We start from the raw sequence: 22063 nt of genomic DNA on the forward strand, positions 1-22063 counted from the left end.
GTCGCTAGCATAAAGACCCTACGATGACACGCGCCTTGTTCTTCTGTATTGCTGAAGACGCTAAGCCTGTAAGTCTAGTGTGTTATGGATTATAGGGGCCACGATGATAGCCTGTTGGAGGTCGGACCGAAGAAATCGAGGCTGACCGCGAAATCACTAGTTTGTACCTAAGGCCTTACGCGAATTTAGTACAGAGCCACGAGACTTTCCTTATTGGTACTATCTTGTTGAATCGAGAGTCTGCCCAGATTCACAGGAGCAATTCAGATCGGGTCTACAAGATGGGGAATTTTTCGAGTCAGACTTCATCAACGCCTCTAAAGAGGAATGCCAGAACTGGGCCATAGACAAGTGGCGCCAACCCGCCAAATACAATTTCATCGAACAGGAAATTATCACCATCGCAGATGCAAGAAGTGCTGAGGACGGGACTCTTCTCATGAGCTATTATTATGAATGTCCACCGGGCGTGTTTCCTGTCGAATTTGACGAACATGGGCCCCTCCCACCAAAGAACAAGACCTGGTACGATTTCAGAGTCCATCATACTGATTCGGAACAATTCCAAGGTACTCTCCTGAATGCCGAACCTGACGTTTCCTATCCATTGTTCTTCGGCTACCCAGAGAAATTCACGAATGAGGCTGGCGTCTTCGAAATGAGGAAAGTGGAGAAGTTTTTGTCGGATGGGGAGGTCTAACATTTTTCGAGCCTCTAATTTGATTTATCTATCGCCAGAGAGGAGAATCATCTGTATCTTTCTGTGTATACCCTCTAAGAAGCTCAATATAACTTGGCTCCTAAATCACTTCTATCCTACTCCCTTACCCTCTCCCCTTCATTATCCTCTCTTAAGATCATGCAAGTAAAGTAACCGTAAATGCACTTATCATTTTTTGGCTCCCTTGCCATAATTTGCATAGCATATAACATGACACGTTGCCTACAATTACGATACGAAGCAAAGCTAAATGATAATATTACTATAAGTTTGCAGATTTACACACACTAAACAGTGCATCTCAACCTTGAGAAGAAGCTTCTGCCTGCTGTTCCTCGAGGCCTATAATTAGTGATCCGTGGCTAGATAACTTAGTGAATAGCTGCAGAATATGGAAAGCATCATCCATCGGAGCGGTCTATGTTGTCTGCTCCTGTAAATGGAAGAATTGGATCCTGTTGTCTTACCTTTACCTTCCCTTTGCAGTACATGGCAGATGCGGTCGGTAGGATGTTCTTCCTGCGCAATGGAATTAATGTTAAGAATTCGCGGATATCTAAAATCATACATGTCGCTTCTTTATGTCGGACACTCATTCCTCATTTTCCGTGACCTCAGTAGCTATGAAGCGACTATTGGGGTAACGCAAAGCTCTAGGGAAAGCTTTAGGGTTTGTCACATACCATGCTATACCAGAGCTCGGTCTTACTTGACAAGTATCATGAAGCGCGACCCCCATAGCCTGAAATATATTTTGAGTACTATGTTTCATTGCTATATTTACTGCGGATCCATATGATACCTCGGTGCAATGGTTGAGATAGCAAACGGCCTTCACAGCAGCAATTTGCATCCAAATAGCCATTCCATCTCCAAAGCCTTAAAGATGGTCATTCAAGAATAAGTGGCTCCGCGGCATTGGAGATCTAAATCTATGCCCAAGGTCGTTGAGAACTCTCTGATTTATCATAGTCATTCATTGGTAGCGAACGCCTATTTATGTAATTCGATTCACTCGGGACAACTGCTAAAAGCCTTGATCAGGGATCCACGAAATCGATGGACAGTTTGTATTTCAAAATACGTAGTATATAGATTGCGGTGTACAGTTAAGGCACAAAGAAGAAGACGATAGCTTGAAGTCGACCACAGTCGGACGCGGGTGGTAACGAGTCTGACTAAAACCGCGAGAATCATTATTCACACGTGTATTGTTTGCTTCTCTGGATTCGAAACTCGACTCATAGCTTTCTAGCAATGAGTTCCACGGTTTGATAAGCAGACACTGGTACACTTGTTGAGGACCTGGATGTTCGAAGTCTTGCCTGAAATTCCATTCTGGGTGCACTGATTCAAGACTGTCTTTGTTACTACTGTCTGAGCTTGGGTCATGAAACAGGACGTTGACTTACTCGCACTGGCATAGGGAGCCAGGTCCTGTTTCCGGAGGCCAGTGATTTTATCGTGCCATGAGACGCAGCAGAACGAGTTTTTGTCGGAGTCGCCTTGGTAGCATATCTGGCGAGGTGATCCGCTGATCGTAACATCGGAGTCATCATAAAGCTCAGCCACAAGAGCCACACAGTTGCCGTTACGTGCTGCATTGTGACTATCACACTTCGGCGGTGTCATTGCGTTTCCGCAGCTGCGTTGCTCGAGATCAACTGTCTCGGATCGTTCCTGAACGTCGCTTCGGGGACCGAAGTAAATGAGAGAGCCGCCGCCTCTACCGGTCTCGCGGTAGTGCTCAACCCAGCCATTAGGCGCATTTTGCTCCTAGATGGGAGAAGCCAGATTGCATAAAGGCAAGGCTAGCGCGAACAAAAGAGTCTTGGCGCTGAAATACATTGTAGACAGAGACGTCGACGACGTTGCAGCGGGAGATTGAATTTGGAGATTGAATTTGGAGATTGAATTTGGAGATTGAATTTGGAGATTGAATTTGGAGATTGAAGTTAGGGATTGAAGTCGAGGATTGAACTGAGATGTCTGAGAAGGAAGCAAAGCCCTCGATCTCTCATACCTTTATATGAACCCTCTGGATGATGTTGAGACTTCGAGCGTACGCTTCCCACTCCCCATTGCCGAAGTTTACTACTTGGACCGCGTCTCGAGGTTCATTTCCATTTGGCAACATAAATTGGGGGCTGTTCCTTCACACGAGAAAAACCAAGGCAAGACCCATATGCTTCGCCCTGTAGTTGGCCCCAGTCAAGGTTTGTGTCTTGTGTCCTGGGGCGACGTGACGGAATATTTCTTAGCTACCATGACTCTCGAGTTGTAACAGAGTCCCACTTGGAGTGGTGAATGTTGGCCATGATCAAGCCCAATACCTAGATGAGTCTTGCGATTGATCGAGCCGCTAACTGCTTATAGGCCGCTCACGAATTGAATCTGGCACACAAACCGCCCGGCCCCCCGGGTCCGCCCCGAGATTTGATGCTTGCTTCAATGCCAACAACAAGACACTCGATGGAACCTCCGGCGAGTCATTTTAGCCCCTCTCATCAACTTCGGAATGTGCACTGTATGCCAAATAGAGCTTCGTATGCCAGGCGACGTCCTGTAAATTAGAGACAGCTTTGCACGCAAAAGTTGCCATACACCAAAATCAAACTCTTCAGTTCGAAATGCCCATATTCGTCAGATAGTCTCTTTTGCGATGGACAAAAGTTTGCACACCAAATGGGATTGTAGCTCGTCTTGATGACTTGGGTACTTTTCCATCAGGAGTGAATTGCGCATAGAAATTCATCGCCCGCTTCCACCCACGGGCTTTAACTCAACACCAGCTGCTCGCTTCAACTGCTCCAGTTTTTGGTCTACCTCCGCATTCCTGGATCCAACATGGATAGAGAACGGTGGCAGTAAGCCTCACAGATAGTGCCCCAAGGATATTTGACCGTCTTGAACGAGGCTCATCGCCCCAGGGATTCCGCCCCGGCCCCGAAGAGTTCGTCCTCGTTTTGAGGGTCTGTGATAGTAGTAGCCTGCAGGGTAGATGAAACCACTAATTACATATCTCATTGGCTTCACTTGTCTTTGTAATCACTCATGTGGCCCCAGTTGGTCAAGTACACACTTCCAGTCAGCGATACTCCGCCACCATATCTTTACCAGGTAGATCTACGACGGCCCCTCGGCGAGACATTAACCTACATCGTTGAGTGCTGATGGCACATGTCTGAACCCGGAAAATTTAGGAAAATGAGTATATAAGAGGAGCTCGGGAGGACTGGAAGCTGTAGTATCTGAGATCAACATCGAACATACAGACTTCTTTCTATTCAACTGCTACAAAGGCATACAACGATTCGATATGCTGTTCAAATATCTTGTTCATCAGCTTTCTTTGCTCTTTCTCTGCTTGTTTCCAGTCTTTGCGGCTCCGGTCATTGAGCCTACAGACGAAACAGGGCTGGTTGCACGCACTGGCAATACTGCCCCTGGTGGATCGAAAGGCAATCCCAAAGCTGCAACATTTGACATCACAGGATGGGAAGACATCGCGGAAGAGGACTGCTATGTAATGCTTTGTTTAAAAGATGGAGAAAGAACTTGGTGAGCAACATACTCATTGCCTGGCTACAGGTCCATTCACTAATAGACCAACCGATAGGCAGAGAAACCCTACAACTGGTTTGAGGGAAACCCATTACGCGAGTTCCGGGGCAAGAGCGAAGCCTTTTAGAAAGGACAACGTCCCCAAGCGTCATACTGGGCAGATCAATTCCCAGCCTGGGTCGTCAGAGACCAATAGTGCGGAAGAGTTTCCCTGGGAGAGCACGGTCCAAGGGGGCTCCAACGCCCTGTTGCTTCCAGCCACTAGGGCACAACAACAGAGTACGTTCTATGATGGCTTGGCAGATAACTTCACTAACACATCAATACAATAGGGCAAGCAGGCGCTATTACCGCAGGCTTTCGCCGAAGTGATATTACTTTGGGAGAATGGTTCAGAATCACCTTCTCAGGCAATCTCGGCGAAATTTGCCGGGCGCTACACCAAGAGCCTCCTGACGACAGTATTTGCAAGAAACCTACTGTGACGGTATTTGGCAAGAAAGTAAACCTCAATGACTGGGTTTGGACGATGGCCAAGGTGGGAGGTAGCCTTGCATATTACCATGCAGCTGGTAGCTCTAAGGGCAAGATTGGAAAGCGTATGGACTCAATCGAGATGCGTTTCCTTCATTCTAAGGAGGGCAACCTCAACGAGGGCCGCGCTGAAACTTTGATCATGCTACACATCTCGTTGGTGTATATGTATAGCTTCTCGTCACCTTATAGCAACATATGAAACCGGTACTAGCTTTGACAACCACGTTCCTGTGATGTAAAACTTGAATATGTCAAAGAATTCCCTTGTTTTTTCCGGTCCCTCTAGTTCTCAGGGAAATTGACCGTTGAGTTTGCCTATATTCGTTAATTTTGGTCGCCTTAGGGGCGCGGAACAGTGCGCTGATCTGAAAGGTGAGAATTTCGTGACCTCAGCTACACTGAATCTGGATTCACAAATAACTAGACATGTGACAAGGCTCTACTGCTTCTATAAAGTACCAGGCATAAGCAGAACCGTTTTAGGCCTGGTAGGGAATCGGCGGTGGCTACCCACGTTTCGGCACCCGTTCTCTGACGAAAGCCTGAACAAAATCCCTTATGCACTAACCTATCTCTCTATGTGATCTATCCTATTCTGCTATTTACCCCTTTCCTTGGCTAAGGGAGAAAGACCGTATATAAGACTGATCGCAGAGGAGGAAGATAGAACTTCTAAAGAAACAGTCTCTGATTCTAGATTAGAATTCTAGCCCTACCCTTACCTACTCTTACCCTCTTCTTACCTATATTACCTATAATTACCCTAAGATCAGACCTAACGCTATTTTAGAGCTTAGGGTACATTAAGAATCAACCATATACTATAATAAGGTTGAGTATGCTGTATAGGCTGTATAGCTAAGCGAACAGGAAGCCCCGTTCTCTACACCCTATAGTCGTACGTGCAATTCCGGGTAAAAGCACATTGTATTATACAACGTTTAACATTTATCGTTGACAAAATAAGTTGAGGAAAATTCTTGACTAATCAATACCACGACCTATACATCCATATATCTTTGCAAGGACTACGTTCGTGAAGGCTTGTTCAAGCGGGTAAATTTTGTATTGTGCCAATTCCTACTCAGTAGACGATTAAAACGACGACATATATGCAATGGATTGACCGCAGCGTAATTTCTTTCTAGATTATATTCTTGGAATCTTTATCTTGAACTTAGCTAATTTTATGGCATCTATGCCTAAGCCTCATAAGCATTAATATTGAACTCATACTATCCTTTATAGGGAATCTCAAGTTAGATTGTAACACATGCGCTGTCTATGAGACCAATCGGGACTCAAAAGCCATTTGACATTGTTGCTTTTGGTTCGTGAAACGAGTTTAAATGAACCAGAGCTGCATGCACTGGGCAGACTATACCGAATTATTAGCAAGCCGTGGCTGGCAAAGTGCATCATTAGGAGAGCGCAGAACGAGGCATGGAATGGACCCGGCGAGCTGTATACCCGCATGAAATACCTGAACTCGGTATGTGCGTCACGCTGTCCCGCGAGCACCAAGAAAGCTTGGTCCTCTTAGTCTCACCTCCTTGGTCACGCTAGCTTCCGGAACTGATTTAGAGGTACAATCCAACGGGATCGCCCATCGCCGCAGAGAGGGATCTGACTTCAGACAATTATCGCGCCCCAAACAATATCATCCGGCTGGCTACTGAATCTTCTTCGATATGAAAGATTCCCTTGTTCAGCCCAGGGAGCGCATATGTCCACACTACCACCCATGGTAAGCATTTGGAAATATCCACGAGGTCAAAACAAGAAGTCAGTCGATCAAGTAGAAACCATTCATCAGATGCAAGTCGATCATGCATAGCGCAAGGCAGCTTCAAGTTTCAGGGTCATGTTCTTGTCGTGACAAAAATCTATAGATATCACAGTGGTCAGCATTAGTTCGGGACAGCTTGAATGATGCATGGGAGATTTGCTTATCGACCTGTGCTAAAGTCTCGACGCCGAATTTCGGGAAGAGGGAGCCAGAAATAGCTTCCTCTTGCTCCACCACTTTCTTTCAAATTCCGAGGCCCGCCATTCCAGCTATGGCTATTCAAGTCCTCTTTACCCCGTGTCGTTATCCGTCCTTTTCACCCCGCCATAAAGGGCAGAATCCTGTCTCCAACTTTTTTGTATGTCTATAAGCTGCTACATCACATTTCCTAATGTCTGCACTGATAACCGCGTCCTCTATAGTGTCCCACTCCCACTCGGCTAGATCTATTAAAATCATAGATCCGCAGCCAAGCTTTATGGTTATTAAAAGATAGTGCCATATTTATATCCCGAAAATGAAGGTATTCAGATAGTCAGGACGGGACCATAGAGTCAAAGAGTCTTAAACTACTGAGCATTAGCTTGTGGATGATTAGTTTGCAGAACTTCAAGAGGCGTACCAGGACTGCCCACAGACTGGTAAGACAGTGAATCAATCCTGCGTGGCAGGACTGGGTGATTGAAGAAGTTGACTTACTTTATCAGGAGTCCACAAGGGACGGGAATCCTGACTATAATGAAACGTATCACTGTCTTACCCGTCTACAGGTAGTCCTAGTACACCTCTGGAAGTTCTGTAAACCAACCATTCACAAGCTAATGCTCAGCAATTCAAGACTCTTTGACTCTATGGTCCTGTCCCGACTATCGCACGAAAGTCAGACAAGCAGCATAACCAAGTCGTTACCGTTGGTCAGAAAGAGGTAGTAATTTCTGGGGACTGTCAGGTGTACATCAACACCATCGCCATCCATACCGATCCGGACGGCTGGGGTCCCCACTCGCAGACTTGGAGACCAGACCGGTGGATATCGGGAGCTTCCAGCACACTGTCAGAGTGTGAATTTTCGCCCGAGATGTCAAAGCGCATCTCGGCCTGGGGAGATGGTCGGCGGATGTGTCCAGGGCGGAAGTTTTCGCAAGTCGAGATTCTGGCAAGCCTGCTCCGTCTTTTCATGTGCCATCGCGTAGAGATTGTGCCTCGTGCTGGTCAGAGTCTCCCGGACGCACGGTCCAAGGCTTATTCCCTGATACAGAACACCACGGTCGGACTTACCTTGCAAATGCCAGGGCATCGACCCGTTAATATAACATGGATACGACGGTAAAGGCATGGCGATGTTTGCCGCATGAGAGTAGTTGCTATTTCTGATGGATACCATTCTCTTGCGTTAATATCGGATATGGCAGGTGCTCTTGTCAATATGTAGGTAATGAAGGCCCGCTGTTTCTTATAGTTATTTCTTTGGATGAGAGATTAACCTCCATATAATTCTGCACTAATAGAGTCAGGTAGGGCCTTTGGGCAGAGCTGTCTTTAAAGTCTTCTTGTCTAGGCTCTAGCTTTTGAAAGACATTCGATGCTCGGTCTGTCCTTAGTGTCGTTCCTGTTGTACAATCTTTATCAACTCCCAACTACCCCTCTTCGCAGACACAATGGCCCTGATATCTACATTCGCATCACCAAGGTTCTTCAGACAGTCCTCCAATGCCCCGGTCAGACTCCAAGCCCTGACAAGTCTGCTTTTCGCTCGCGCAGAGCTCTCATGCTGCTTCTACAGCGTCATTTCCTGATCCCGCCGTGTGAGATTTGACACCCAGTAGTGTGGAACGCGGTATTAATAACAGAGCCCCCGGGTGCTCATTGGTTTTCTTGATTCTTTTTTTCTCCAACCACATCAGAATCCCAGGGACTCCAGCTGCCACACAAGCAAGACCGACGAATAGCCCGGTAGTCCAACTTGGCCGGTTAAATCGATTCATCGACCACATACAGGCAGCAAGGCAGATCTGGAAAACCGTATTCAGGACATTTCCCCAGATTACCACATGTAGTTTGTACCTCGGCGTAGGCGTAGCACCTCGTCCTTCTGAGGGGCTATCCAGAGTAGTAGTAAGTAGAGAACTCCCATTTGGCTCGAGACGCTGGTAGAACCAATTCGCGTGGATCTCTGCAAGACGGTCGAACCACTTCCGCCGGGTTCCTGCCCCCCGACCTAGTCGCCAACGGCACCACAGGTAGAGATCCCGAATCCTCCAGGGCGCAAGTCCAAATCCCGTGACGCAGAAAAGCGCATTGAGGATCTGCGAGTTGATCTCGATCCAGATCCGGCGCGAGGAGTACAGATCGTTGCAGCTGGGGTGGCACATTGCCGGAGCGGCGTTGCACAGTAGTAGGAATAACATCCCACCCCATGCAATTACATTGAGGCCGTAGACCGTAATTGCGAACCCCATGGGCGTCAGGACCCAGCGGCCGAAGGAACCAGCGGTGGCTGTCCATGAGGATGCCTCTGCCTATCAGCGGGTTAGTAAGTTGGGGAAAATCGTAAGAGGAAATACCGGGCGGAAGGAGACTGACTGGGTCCTCTTTCTCTGGGGAATGCTCGATGGGGGCAGTGTTCTTAGTTTGAGAAGTCATTAGGGTTATCATTATGTTTTTAATCCTTGGAGCAAAGGTGAAAAAGAAGTACGGAGGATTCTTCAAGAATATCATAGATTAAAGAGTTCTCGTTCTCGTCCTCGTCCCCATAGCCACAGCGGCATTTCCTCGATTTTGCAATGGATACGAGTACGAATGACGATCAAAAGTTACTCCAATCCATCCTAGCCGCCTGTCAAAGGTTTTTTTTTTTTTTTTTTTCTTTTTTTCCCTTTTCAGCAAATATCATCTTTTGCCCCCAAGCCTAAAATCGATTATTCGTTCGTTCAGTCTATCAGTGCGTCCTACCCACCTCTCCGGACGGAAAGTACTGGCACCCCGGCCGTATACGTCCTCATCTCGTCCTCCGACGGCGGCGGTCATACAGATTGTTCATCCGCGCGGGATGTACAATCCTGATAGCTCAATCCTAGTCTGATCCATGACTCGAGGCATAGCGAACCCCACACCAGCATGCAACCGCAATGCCTCTGTGATTGTTGCCTTGAAAAGTGTGAGCTGAACGGCCGGAAAATCGGATAATTTCCCTCTCTCCATGGCTTGGTCAACCACCTTCCGAAGCTCTTGATATATATTAAAAGAATTTTTGCAACGTAATAGAAGTAAGATTGCTTTCAGCTCAATTATTGTAGTTGCGTCTGCGCCTGCTGCCCTGCCGAAAGGGGTGTAGCAGCAAATTTTAGTAATATGCGTGATTTATGTAGTGATCACTTGTTGGAAGCCGTCGGCCTGCCGAAGAACAATGTTTAGATGATGCCGCAGCTGAGACGGGGATGGTTGTTTTGAATATATATTAGTAAATTATTTATTAATATTATAGATAGTAACCGTCCGCCTATCAGGTATACTTCATTATACCTAGCGGATTCCCTTCACATATTGTCTTGAAACTCCACACCTCTAACAAACACCTCCGACAAAGCCTCTAACCCTGCAACAAAAACACATAATGCAGAAGCAATAATAAACATGCTAATACTCTCTCCAATCTCTAGCCAGCTCCCCTCATCTCTTACTGCCCAGAAGAAGCGCAGAGTCATATAGTCACTGATGCCCATAACAACTGTGAACAGACTCCCACCTTGAAGCTTCAGTCTCTTGGTCAGAAATCCAAGGTTGGCAGAAACCAGGGCGAAAGGAGCCAGAATCTTGAAGATAAGAAGAGCCGCCTGGCTGAAGGGATCAAAGATAGGAAGTAGCCGGTAGACAGCGTCCAGCGAGAATGAGGAGACCGAGGCGATGTTCCCAGTGCTGAAGAAGGCGGAGTGCAGCAGGAAGAGGAAGAACAGACAGACTCTTACATCTGAAAGGATAAGACTTCTGTAGTTCCCCTCTACAGCAGCCTTTTCTCTTTGCTTCGCTGCCTCGGCGGCTGTTGCAAGCGGTGTTGAAATATCCTCTTCCAGGGCCTTTTTGGTGTTGAAGGCGTAATCATTAGCTGCAGCGTTCCTGGCATTGCCGGGTGGACGAGAATCGTCGCTGGACATGATGTGGCGGGTACTGCCGCTCTTAGAGCGTTGATGTATTCTATGTTCGAGTTGGACCCAGCTGAAGAGGGTGATAGCAATGGCGAAGTAAAAGAGTCCTTCGTAGGAAATTGTGAGGATGATGAAGAGCGGCCCGAGTGCGAGGAAAATGATCATATGGCGGTGGAGGTAATGTTTTCGTGGACGCAAGACATGGGCAAAGGGCAGGACGAGGGATGCAACTGTTTACATGGTTGTTAGCGTGGCAACAGACTCCAAGGACATATGCAAGCAAGCTAAACGTGAACAAATCCTCTGCGATTAAGAGGCAATGTCGAACCAGAGACTGAGCATAATCCATAAGGTTCTCGTCAATTGAAGTAGCGTGCCTGTGGTGGGAGATCCTGTTTTCCTGATTGCTGTTATAGCACGAAGTCATTGATCTGCTGAGGACCAATGTCCTTGGTAGCATAGCAAACGGCGGCGTATAGATAATCTTGGTCCAGATCCAGGTAGCTGTCCTTTTAATCTAAGCTGATATTCTCTGGGCTCTTTGCACCCTTCTCACATTGAGACTGTCGTGCCGCCAAGCTGAGCAGCAGCAATCTCGTCTTGCAGGTAAACAATGAGTTTGTGATGGGGCAAGGCGTATGTACAATCGTACCAATATACTTCGTCTCGTGCTTCCAGCCACCACTTGCGCGCCTTGAAGAGTAGTCTGAGCAGCACTCGGAAGCATATCTCAAAGCCGATGCCGTGGACAATGCTAGTGAGAGACAGAAGATCAAGAATACACCCAGCCAAATCCTCGTACAAAGGCTTTGTGTCCTGAACGATCATCAGGGGTGCTCCATGACCTGGGCGTTGCTGGCAAATATGCTCATAGCCCGAAGTTGATGTCGATTCGCGCATACAATAATGTGAATTGATGTCGCGTATCGCATAAGGCATCCAGTTGGCGCTTCCAATGTCTCGCAACAACTGCAAGGAAATGAAACCAAAACAGTACTTACCCAGCGTAGCCCACCCAGCAATCTGTGTTCCCAGCGGAAGTCCCTGCTTCATCTGTAAAGAAGCCACACTTGACCTCGTGACAAGCATTGCAAGAGCAACCAGTCCGACCTGCAAACCAAGAATCGCTCTTGACACACCATCGGCATCTGCTGTGCTCAGCCCATCTTTTGACGGCACAGTCTGTACCAATAGCCTATTTTCAAATGTTATATACAAAAAACCGACTAGAAGGATTAGGATGCCACCGACAGAACTGAGATAGAGTTAGCTATAGGATAATATATTGTATGGGCTTTACGTACATGAGGGTTATATCCTCTAATTTGTTAGCTGGTATAAGAGTGAACACACTCATAGCAGCACAGGAAAGTGCCCATGTAGTGCAGAGGAAAAAGTTGGTCTTAACGAAGTCTGTACCATAGAGCAGTGGCCAAGCGATAGCGGTCAGGTAAACAATCGTATAGACCTGTCGATTGTAGTAGCTTTGAACCTGTGAAACTCGTAAGCAGGCATTGATTGTTGAAGCTCGGGTACTCACCATGACTTCCAGCAATGCCAGATATGCAGCAATGTTCAATGGGAACTTAACTATATCACTCTTCGAAAACTGCGAAAACAACTTTTTCTTGCCTTCGGCCAACGCCCTCAACCGCGCAAAAACCTCTTCCCAAAACAAAACTGGAAAGAAGGCGTACGCGTAGTATGTGATCGGTGATACCTGGAAAATAAGCAGACTGTAAAGCCCGACCAGGATTGAGGCAAAAGCTATAATGAGTCCGGGTGGCCTCTGCACATCGATCTGGCCATCGAGCACGTAGACATCCACGGCTGCCGTGAAAGCGAATGCGATCCAGCCAAGATAGCCTGCTGTGACCAGTGTTCGCAGAAATAGCCACGCATAGGTCTGCAGGTACCTTAGGCCCTGCAAGGCAAACTTAATCAGCTCGTCAGATTGCTTCATTGCGGTCGTGTAATCTTGTGCCTGGATGAGTTCCTCAATGGATGCTAGACGATCCTCGACGGTGGTCTCAGTAAAGCCAGAGTAAGGCTTGTAATGTAGGACTTCGGCCATCTTCTTGCGCTCCTTAACATGATACATCTCCAGAATCTCTTTCGCATTAACAAGCAGAGCCTTTGCTTTCTGCTCATCAGTGGCGTCCAGAAACGATAGCGGGAGCTCTCCAACCGAGTTGACTGGAAATTCCAGTCCAGCAAGGTACGCCATAAGAGCCGCGATATCCGCCTGAGCAACATCATGGCGGTAAACATGCTCCAGCTGCCAGTCACTCGAGAAGCCATCTTCATGACCCGGGGCCTTGCCACTCTTCACCGTCCTCGGCTTCGCAACTCCAGACCCCCAAGCAATCAATGGCGTCCTCGTATTATCCGGGTGTCCATCTCCATGACTCCCCCAGTCACTAATCCCATGGTCTGCGGTGAAAATAAAGGCCGTCTTATCATCCCCATAAAACTGATTAACAATCTCCGTAATCTCCTGTACACCCTGATCCACAATCTGGATATTCCTCAAATACTCCTGCGAATACGGCCGATGCGCATGTCCTGTCGTATCCAGGCCCAGCAAATGCAAAAAAAACACAATCCTATCTTGCCTTAGCCTCGCATTCAATTTTTCGTCCGTGTCAGCGTCCTCGAACAGCTTCTTAACGCGATCAAAAACCCAGTGATCCAGCTCCGTAGCATCTTTACTGTAATCCTCAAATTCAGCCTCGTACATCTGATCTTCGACTCGGCCTGGTACAGCACCGGCGGAGAACATGGGCAAGATATCCGGGCTCCCCCAGCTCCAGGTATGTCGGCTTCTGTTGAAGACGCTGTCGAAGGTGACCGGGTTGAGTTTCCATCCTGTTGTTACTGCTGCCACGTCTTCGTACAACCCCGCGATGAGGGCGACATGACCAGGGCGGGATTCGGTGGGGACGCGGGTGTGGGAGACGCCGAAAGTGCCGTGTTTGAGGACTCGAGAGCGGAGGAAAGGCGCCATGGGGACGACACCCTGCGCTGAAGAATCGTTTGTCGGCCTTGAAGGGTCGGGAAAGAATTGGAAAGCTTTGTCAGCTCGGAGTCCATCACCTGCAAAAGCTTAGGTCAGTATGCAATAGTCATGCGATGATGAGAGAGCGATGAACGTACCGACATACAAAACCAATCGCCTGGCGGGAGGTTCAGGGGTATCGACTTTGTATGCGCGCATTCCGTGCACAATCGGCGACACAAAGTAGATGTCGAAGATGGAGTAGATATAAACCACGTGGAACACGATCGCAATTCCAAGGAACCCGATGCGTCCAAGTCGCGCCATGGCGAGAGAAGATAGCGCTTTAACTTCTGCAAGACAGCGAAAGCAGAGGAAGAGAAGGCGTCCAGGGTTGACAGGGATGGATGGCCGGAGTTGGATGGATGAAATGCCCTTGGACACTACTGCCTTGTATGGATTAAGTAGGGACGATTGTATTACCCCGACGGCGGAGGGTGGGAAAGAGAAGATCGGGGAGTTGTATATTTGAACGAAGCAGGAACTCCGGTCGGCTGACAAGGGTCCGGAGGAGAGCTAGACAGTTGCCTAGAGCAAACCAGAACTATACTATGATAGGTTGATATCCTGGCTTTTGACCCAATAGAGAGTATTGCATCACATCATCTAGCTCAGAAAAAGCCGCTCTGCTGATGTCTTACAGGAGGGGAAAGCTATTATCTCGCGGTGCATCTCAATGGCCCATTTTGTAGAATCTCAGCTGCGTCAACTCTGAATTCCCCATATAGATTTAAACACCATGCCTAGACAGCCCCAGCCACAGACCTAGCTGGATCTCTAAGCTGCTGCAGCCGGCGCATCAAAGTATCTGTACTATGTCACAGGTGACGAGGTCTGGTATTGTCGTGAGGGCAGTAGGTCACATTACTATTCTTCGTATAAACTGAGGGATCACCTAAGCTATCACAGCAACTGAATGGGTGAAGCCACGATTGATTCAAGATTTCAAGTACATCGAGTACCATACTGCAAACGGTATCCTCCCATTCCCCCTCCTTGAACCCCCCAACGCCGGACAATGCTTGAATATGGTATCTAATTTTTGGAAGGTCAGAGATGATGACAGCAATGATCTGTGGGAGGTCCCGGTAGAACGCATTCGCCTAAGAGCTTGATGTTGGTAGACACATCAATCTATGCCTTCCCAGTCTTGCCTAAAGCGTTGAATCCACTTCCATAATCTGGGAGAAGCGACAAACATATCTCCGCGAAGTCTCGGTGGATTATCGACGGCATACTGTGTTTTCCATTCGGACACGAGTGTCAGCTTCTTAGCTATTGTGTTTCGAAGATCCTTGTTCTGAAAATAATCCTTTTCATCCTTTTCGATTTTCGAAAGTGGCTGATCCTCCTTTCGTACTTCATTGTATAGCTGGATGTAGTGAGGCGAACGCCGCTGTTGTAAAAAGTATCGCCCCAGGTCCGTTTCCGGACCATGTGCAAACTGCCATACGGTAGCAAAGAGGTTGTAATCAGCAATAGAATCAAGGTTGAGGAGTCGACTCAATTCCCAGGAGACTTGACTCCGCTCAAGAGCTTCCCGATATCTGTTGACCAGCCTCTGTTCGATCGTTTCGGGTATAGCAGTGATAAAACCGTCTATGAAGGGTCTGTGCAGCTCTGGACTACTTTTGTCGCCGTATTGTGGTAATCCTGGAACAGCTAACAGCATAGTTTCAGGAATGGATGAAGCAAATGCCCAGTCAATGATACACGTAACGTTGTAATCCTCATCAACGTATATATTATTGACGCTCAGATCAGCGTGGCACAGCGGAAAAGTCTCCGGATTGACGGCTGGCAGTTCAAGTCTCCGTACAGTGTCACGGAGAGCATCGCCTGCTATAATGTAATCCACCCTGTTCTCCGATGAGTCGGTCTTGCCTCCTACAGTCATAAAGTCGTTCCATAGGTTCACAGCGTCCTTATATTCCGTGCTGGAGTCATACTCTTCCCGGGAGGGAACAGGTGCCACAAAGCAATGATGTGATAACTGCAGAGTCTCTGCATGCTCTAAGAATGCAGAAATAAGGCTGCCATAAAACTCCGCCTCAGAATTGAATGGCCCGCGTGGGATCTCCAATGCATATCGTTCATGTAACATGTGACCGCGGGAAAGACATTCCTTGATTTCGAAGGACCCATCTTCCTCAAAGAGAGAGCCGATTTCATTGAACCGCAACTGTGAAAGCTTCCAGGTGATAGCGCCCAACTGCGACAGAACTCTGGCCTTGCTGAGGGGGTCTAGGTCAGGTTGAGGAGAACCAGCTGGTCTCCAAACTTTTGACAGTGGCCAACCAGGAGCTTCACTCATAAGGATGCACGGAATCCCAATGTCATTATCGGACGAAGCACTACAGTAGGTTAGGATGAGAACAGTGTGGTCTGGTAGAGGATGTTACCTATAGTCGTATACTTCTGGAACTGGAATATCGCTGTGAGCCTTGAGGAATCGGAGCGTAGCAGCTTCACTTGCCAGTAGCTTCATGCCCATTTCCATTGGCATGAAGTCTCTGGGATGTGGGGATCTAAAGACCCATTGGACACCGTCTTCAAATAGTATAAAAATAGCCCAGTTGAAACTTCCAGAAGCAGGACGTTGATCCGGATTACAAGCACAAGAAACACCCTGCCGTAGCGTGCTCGCTTGACGGCATAGAGCTTGAAGGTCAAAGTTGGCGTATGTGAATATGTTGGGTCTCGGAATCGGGGGCATCTCGCTCGGAGGAGATTTAGTGAGTGAAGAACATGGGGTCAAAAAGGATAAAGGTTGTTGGACTTCTACTTCTAGGGGTAGGTGTCGATCCTGGTTTAGCCCATGGGGAACATCTATTGAATTATATGACCGCTTGCCCGATTTGGAAGTGATTTGATTCCACCGAGCCGTCCCTTGGCGATAATATTCGGCGGTATTCGCCCAATATTCGGCATATATTCGTTCATTAATAAGCCGAACCCCTGCCTCTAGTGGAAGGCATAAATAGTAGCTAGATAGTCATTCGTTTAGAAGAATCAGACCTTCATTGGTTTTCAATTGGCCATATAAATTACTAGTAGTTGGCGAATTGAACTAGTACTATTGATTTCAACAACATCCTTCCAGGACAAAATATTCCCTAAAATGGTTAGCGTATCACGGGATCTCACTCTCCCATTTTGTTAAGGGATCTTTCCGGAGGTTATGACCATTTTAAATTCTTTGAAATAGTCGATGCTTTACTCCAGGTAGTACTTACCTGAATTTGTTATCTATGGAAGCCGGAGTACCAAGTAAGGAAGAGCTTTTGGCTCTTCTAGAATATGAAAGGCAATGAAATAGACAACTTTTGCATAGTACCTTCAGGCCTGCCGTCACTTTATCACAAGAGCCTGACTATCTAGACTGACGGATTTCTGACAACTAGGGTTCAATCACTAGCCTAAATGGCTACTGCTCTTTGAACCAGGGAAGCTTAGGGCTAATCTCCGGACTAAAAATAATTTCCAACGGGGTGACTACATATTCAAGAAGTGGCAACAAAAGAGACCAATCTGTCATCCTGGCAGACACCAATTCTTCTTGGTTCTCTTTCACCGACGAGGATGTCATGTACAAGACCTTGGATAATCAAAGACTTATCGGGCTGTCTCTTTGTCTGATCTGGTATCATAGGTTCTTCTACTTCAATGGTCACGACTCACGGAGACTCGAGTTAAACTTCCTTTGTTCTCGAGGATGCCACTGGTCAAGGACTCCAGGGTCCCTCAATCGAGGGTGCTTGTCTGTTGTCTTCGTTCAACCATGAATCGACACCACAGTAGAACATAACCAGTGGCTAAAAACATATAAATGAGCATTCAACCCCCGCCCCGAAGACATCTCTCCCAGGACTCTTGGAGAAACCGACCGAACGTATTCAAGATGAGCGACTTCAAATTCAACGGCCAGGAGCTCGACGTGGATCTCATTGCATCCATCGCCAAACTGCTGGACACCAACGGCATTCCTAATGTCATGTGGGGGCCTTACGTTTTGACACGGTACGGGGCGCCTCTGGTCCTCCAGGTGAGTTCTATGACTTCTGTCCCCGTGCAGTCTAACCGAGCCTGAGACACTAACCAGTGAGTCCATCCCAGGAATTCTCCTTTGTTATCCCTGATTAGCTCATCGATAGAGCCCGCGAGGTCCTCCTCGGAGCGAACTTCGTCGCCTGCCAGGACGAGTGTCACCTGGTCGGGCAGTTTTGCGGCCTCCCGCGTCCCTACGCGCACTTCCTCCTTGACGATAAGGACCAACCCCTCGTAGTCCACGACAGCGTGCCCCCACGCGGACCTTGGCATTTGTTTCGCCTGGAGCTGCACAAAAAATCTTGACTGCTGTGGACATTGCCGGACATCCCGCTAGGAGCGCCCGCCCCGGATGATCCCAGCTACATGCTAGTCACCGATGATCGGCTCGATGAGTACGACCCACGAATGGGCTTAGGGCGAGAGCCATATACTCACTACCCCGTCAAAATACCCACGCTTCCGCGCTATGCGGAGTCCTTGGCGTACGGGTATCTTCGCGAGCGGAATCCCGAGGATAATGGGTCTAACCTTCGAGCAGGGTTTTTTTATTAAGGAGATGACCTACATCGGACTGTACTGTAAGCTAAGCGTAGCTGACCTTGATGAGCCTTGCATTTGCCGTTTCTGGCGGCTTCGGTACCACCCTAGCGGTTATCAACCACTGTTTCGTTATAGCGCCAGACTGGCGGTGGAACTGAGGGCCGCGAATTTCTTTCCCCAGGAGGAAAATGAAGGAGAACCACAGGAGAACACCTGAGGGAAGACATGATTCTGATGTTGACGCATGTTGGTTGGATATGCTTGTTCCTTGTAGTCTTTTGTCTTGACTTTTTCCTTTTTCAGCTGTGAACCAAAGGTGACTATTTCTATGTCTGTTATATCGCGCTCGAATGCATTATTGATTCTATTCAGATTAATGCGTAGACGAGATGAGACACGGGTGTGGCCAATAAATAGAAGTAACTGGAGAGGCTTTGTCTGAATGAAACACGCCTTTATCCTCCTGGTGTAAATCCCCTGACCTGCTGGTCTACAAAATCCACTGCTGCAGCTTGCGGCCCATACCGGACAAGCGAACCCAGGATGCGACGGACGCGTACGACCTAGTCAATATTCTGTCTCGACAGGGGCCCATTGCCCTCAGCGAATCACAGGAACAGGCCGCCCTGTCTGGTTTGGATGGAATGGTGGAGTATTCTGAGGAAACAAGAGAGTGGTGGGAATCTGCCCTCGGGCTGAGCGGCTGAACGGCGGGGCGAGGGTCATAAACATGTTGCTAAGGGGACATATGTTTAGGAGTTCGTGAGGCCTGCGATATTCAGGACCATAGTTTCTCTATCTGAATCGTATCTCTGTTTAAGGTGGGCCACCACTCAAGCACATCTGGGATGACATGAGTATTTTTGCAATTATCGATGCTTGTTTATTGCAAATACTTTGTCTATGAGCTGGATTGCGACATACATAGCTCTAGATCCCTTTGAGATTATTCATCATGGCCTGGGTTCTTCTTTGCTCCTCTCACATGTCCTTGACTATCGCGAATTCCATGGCAGGAAACCGCTCATTCTTATATCCACGATAGTTACCGAGCGCCCACTTAGCGCTCATATATTCTGGAAATTGGTCAAATTCTAACTACCTTAGTATGGAAAGTCCGCCGAGATGTAATTATTCTTCACAACATGAGGACTGACCAACAGAGCTTCTACTGATGATCTTGGTTCGATAGGACTGTGTTACTAACACGGCCGCATTAGCGTAAGGTGGGTGACAGACGAAATCCGGAGCAGCGATAACTAAACGATTCCTGGTGCCTGAATCCTTATGCGGGACAATTCGCCATTCCATTTCAAAGCTAGTTCATTTATGGGCCAAGCTAACTGGTATGAACAATCGGTCGTCTAAATATTCCAACTCCGAGCAGTGGATTTCGACACCTGCAGCAGCTTCAGATAGACCAGTTCTTCTTGGTTTGCAAAACGGTGGACGATTGGGGCCATATTCTCTAGCATCCGCCGGATCTGTCTCGACTTGAGCGCCGTCATCTCTGAGCTCAGTCCAACTAAACACTCTTTTGCCTCGCTCCTTGCTCGGATCTCAAGTGTGACACCTCCCGTGCCAAATCCATCCATATCCTATTGGCAAGAAGATCCGCCATTTCCCAACTTAGTTGACATCCAGTCTCCCGGTTTGCCGACTACGGCCGATATCGTCGTTATTGGCTCCGGTATCTCCGGCGCAAGTTTGGCATATACGATCCTCACCCAGTTTGACAAACGTGGGATTTCCCCGGAAATTGTCCTTTTAGAAGCGCGAGATCTGTGCAGTGGCGCCACTGGAAGAAATGGGGGCCATATCAAGTGCTCGCCGTATGTAGAATATGCAGGGCTCAAAGCGAGATTTGGAGTGGAACATGCGAAGAAATTACTTGGTTTTCAGCGTCGAAATTTGGCCGCTATCCTTGATCTCGTGCAACAGAACGAAGCATTGAAAGCTAGCGAAGCTCGAGAAGTTCAGACAGTGGATGTTTTTACCGACGAAGGGATGTGGGTTAAAGCGAAGAAAATGGTGCAGGAGCTGAGACAGGATGCCCCTGACATGGCTGAAGACATTGTGGTTCATGATGGCACGGAAGCGTGTGAAGTGAGCTTCATATTTTCTTTCACTATTTGATACCTCACTAAATCATATAGGAACTTCAAATCGACCCCCAGCACTGCTATGGCATCATAACTTACAAGGCTGGGGGGGGCACTTTGGCCATATCGCTTCGTTACGTCTCTCTATGCATCCCTTCTTTCAACCTACAGCGCTACCTTTTCGATCGAGACCAACACTCCTGTAACTGATATCCAAGTCAATCCAAGTAATCTCGACAGGCCATTCACTGTTCAGACACCCCGTGGACAGATACCTGCGGCCTATGTCGTACATGCCACAGACGCATTTGCAGCGAACCTGCTCCCTGGATTGAAGGGGAAAATATTTCCCGTGCGGGGACACATAACGGCTCAAAATCCAGGAACTCTATTTCCCAAGCTTGGCGGTGCTAGGTCGTGGAGCTTCATCCACAGGCGCGGTTTCGACTATGTCAGTCAACGTCCAGGAAGAGGTGAACTTATAGCAGGCGGTGGCCTGGTTCAATCACCAGAACAGGGAATGGATGAGTTCGGTATTTGGCGAGATGACCGAACCTGCTTCGCTATCCGCGCCTATCTGGACGGTCTCTTGCCCACGATGTTCGGGACGCACAACTGGGGGGCTGATACCGGTGCCAGGGTGAAAAGGGCTTGGACTGGCTGTATGGGATTCACGCCGGACCTGCTGCCTTATGTTGGTATTCCGGACCAGAAAATCACCCAGCGAAAAGTCCCAACTGCGCGCTCGAGCAAAGATGCAAAACACCCGGCGGAATGATTTTTGCAGGCTTTCAAGGAGAGGGCATGGTCCTAGCACGGCTATCTGGAGTTGCCATTGGATTGATGTTAGTTGGAGAGGATGACGAAGCCTTTGAACAGGCTCCGGGGATACCAGGCGGAAAAATTGGCGAGTGGCTGCCGGAAGAGCTTGCCTGCTCCAAGCGGAGGGTGGGCCGCTCAAACGTGTCTGATCTTGCAACACTCCTTTAAGATCTTGACTTGATTGGGGATCTTGTTGGACGGCAAGCCGTAGGTTGCAGCGTATTAGACTATTTAAGTCGTCCAAAGCCATAGAAAGAAGAGAACACCGAGAAAGATGACGGAAGAAATAAAGCAAGATATCCTTGGCCCGAGTTAGCAGAGTCTAGCAACTAAGCATCCGGTGACAATCGAGGCCATGGTAATGACATGTGGCTAATATGAAGAAGCGTTTCTTTTAATGGCTTGGGTAGAATGTTTGCCGTCTTCGTGGATTCACCCACTGACCTGATTTGGACCGCAAATTGTACTGGCTAAGTATCTTGCCCATGCTAGACCATACCTATCTGTTCCACGAGTTTCCTACTATCGAATGTTTCAGCGGATCAACATATCTCTTCTTACCGTAGGCCCCGCTAGTTTTTAGGCTAGTCTTGCCAGAGGGCTTTCCAAAGTCCCCATAACAAGGGTTAGCTTCACAAGGGCTCGAATCCTAGCGCCTGTCATTTTTCATTGATATCCATCAAGTTGAAAACCCGGTCGAAGGTGCCGGCCTAGGCGATACTGAATATCAGGTCATTT

At 48.0% G+C, this 22063-nt stretch overlaps 7 protein-coding genes across 7 annotated transcripts, besides 2 other annotated features; 4 read left to right on the top strand and 3 right to left on the bottom strand.

Moving 5' to 3' along the window:
- Window positions 1-23: 23 nt before the first annotated feature.
- Window positions 24-700, top strand: NFIA_057810 (uncharacterized protein; the record flags this gene model as incomplete). The annotated part of the gene is made up of 2 exons (XM_001258327.1): window positions 24-68; window positions 257-700. The coding sequence occupies 2 exons, from the start codon at window positions 24-26 to the stop codon at window positions 698-700; spliced, it is 489 nt and encodes a 162-aa protein (XP_001258328.1).
- Window positions 701-2600: 1900 nt separating this feature from the next.
- Window positions 2601-2687: a microsatellite.
- Window positions 2688-4040: 1353 nt separating this feature from the next.
- On the top strand, window positions 4041-5021 carry NFIA_057820 (uncharacterized protein; the record flags this gene model as incomplete). The annotated part of the gene is made up of 3 exons (XM_001258328.1): window positions 4041-4282; window positions 4341-4564; window positions 4618-5021. 3 exons carry the CDS (start codon window positions 4041-4043, stop codon window positions 5019-5021), a joined length of 870 nt encoding a protein of 289 aa, XP_001258329.1.
- Window positions 5022-8377: 3356 nt separating this feature from the next.
- Window positions 8378-9254, bottom strand: NFIA_057830 (DUF2985 domain-containing protein; the record flags this gene model as incomplete). The annotated part of the gene is made up of 2 exons (XM_001258329.1): window positions 8378-9130; window positions 9195-9254. 2 exons carry the CDS (start codon window positions 9252-9254, stop codon window positions 8378-8380), a joined length of 813 nt encoding a protein of 270 aa, XP_001258330.1.
- Window positions 9255-9457: 203 nt separating this feature from the next.
- Window positions 9458-9484: a microsatellite.
- A 663-nt stretch (window positions 9485-10147) lies between these two features.
- On the bottom strand, window positions 10148-14078 carry NFIA_057840 (GPI ethanolamine phosphate transferase 1; the record flags this gene model as incomplete). The annotated part of the gene is made up of 6 exons (XM_001258330.1): window positions 10148-10608; window positions 10744-10983; window positions 11755-12008; window positions 12058-12245; window positions 12294-13849; window positions 13910-14078. The coding sequence occupies 6 exons, from the start codon at window positions 14076-14078 to the stop codon at window positions 10148-10150; spliced, it is 2868 nt and encodes a 955-aa protein (XP_001258331.1).
- An 862-nt stretch (window positions 14079-14940) lies between these two features.
- NFIA_057850 (uncharacterized protein) lies at window positions 14941-16317 on the bottom strand (the record flags this gene model as incomplete). Its single annotated transcript, XM_001258331.1, has 2 exons — window positions 14941-16165; window positions 16214-16317. 2 exons carry the CDS (start codon window positions 16315-16317, stop codon window positions 14941-14943), a joined length of 1329 nt encoding a protein of 442 aa, XP_001258332.1.
- Window positions 16318-17712: 1395 nt separating this feature from the next.
- On the top strand, window positions 17713-18413 carry NFIA_057860 (uncharacterized protein; the record flags this gene model as incomplete). The annotated part of the gene is made up of 3 exons (XM_001258332.1): window positions 17713-17856; window positions 17955-18048; window positions 18196-18413. The coding sequence occupies 3 exons, from the start codon at window positions 17713-17715 to the stop codon at window positions 18411-18413; spliced, it is 456 nt and encodes a 151-aa protein (XP_001258333.1).
- A 1275-nt stretch (window positions 18414-19688) lies between these two features.
- Window positions 19689-21281, top strand: NFIA_057870 (NAD(P)/FAD-dependent oxidoreductase; the record flags this gene model as incomplete). The annotated part of the gene is made up of 3 exons (XM_001258333.1): window positions 19689-19747; window positions 19874-20507; window positions 20760-21281. The coding sequence occupies 3 exons, from the start codon at window positions 19689-19691 to the stop codon at window positions 21279-21281; spliced, it is 1215 nt and encodes a 404-aa protein (XP_001258334.1).
- Window positions 21282-22063: the final 782 nt, after the last annotated feature.

The sequence above is a fragment of the Aspergillus fischeri genome, genomic scaffold (genome assembly GCF_000149645.3).
Source record: "Aspergillus fischeri NRRL 181 1099437636266 genomic scaffold, whole genome shotgun sequence".
NCBI lineage: Eukaryota > Fungi > Ascomycota > Eurotiomycetes > Eurotiales > Aspergillaceae > Aspergillus > Aspergillus fischeri.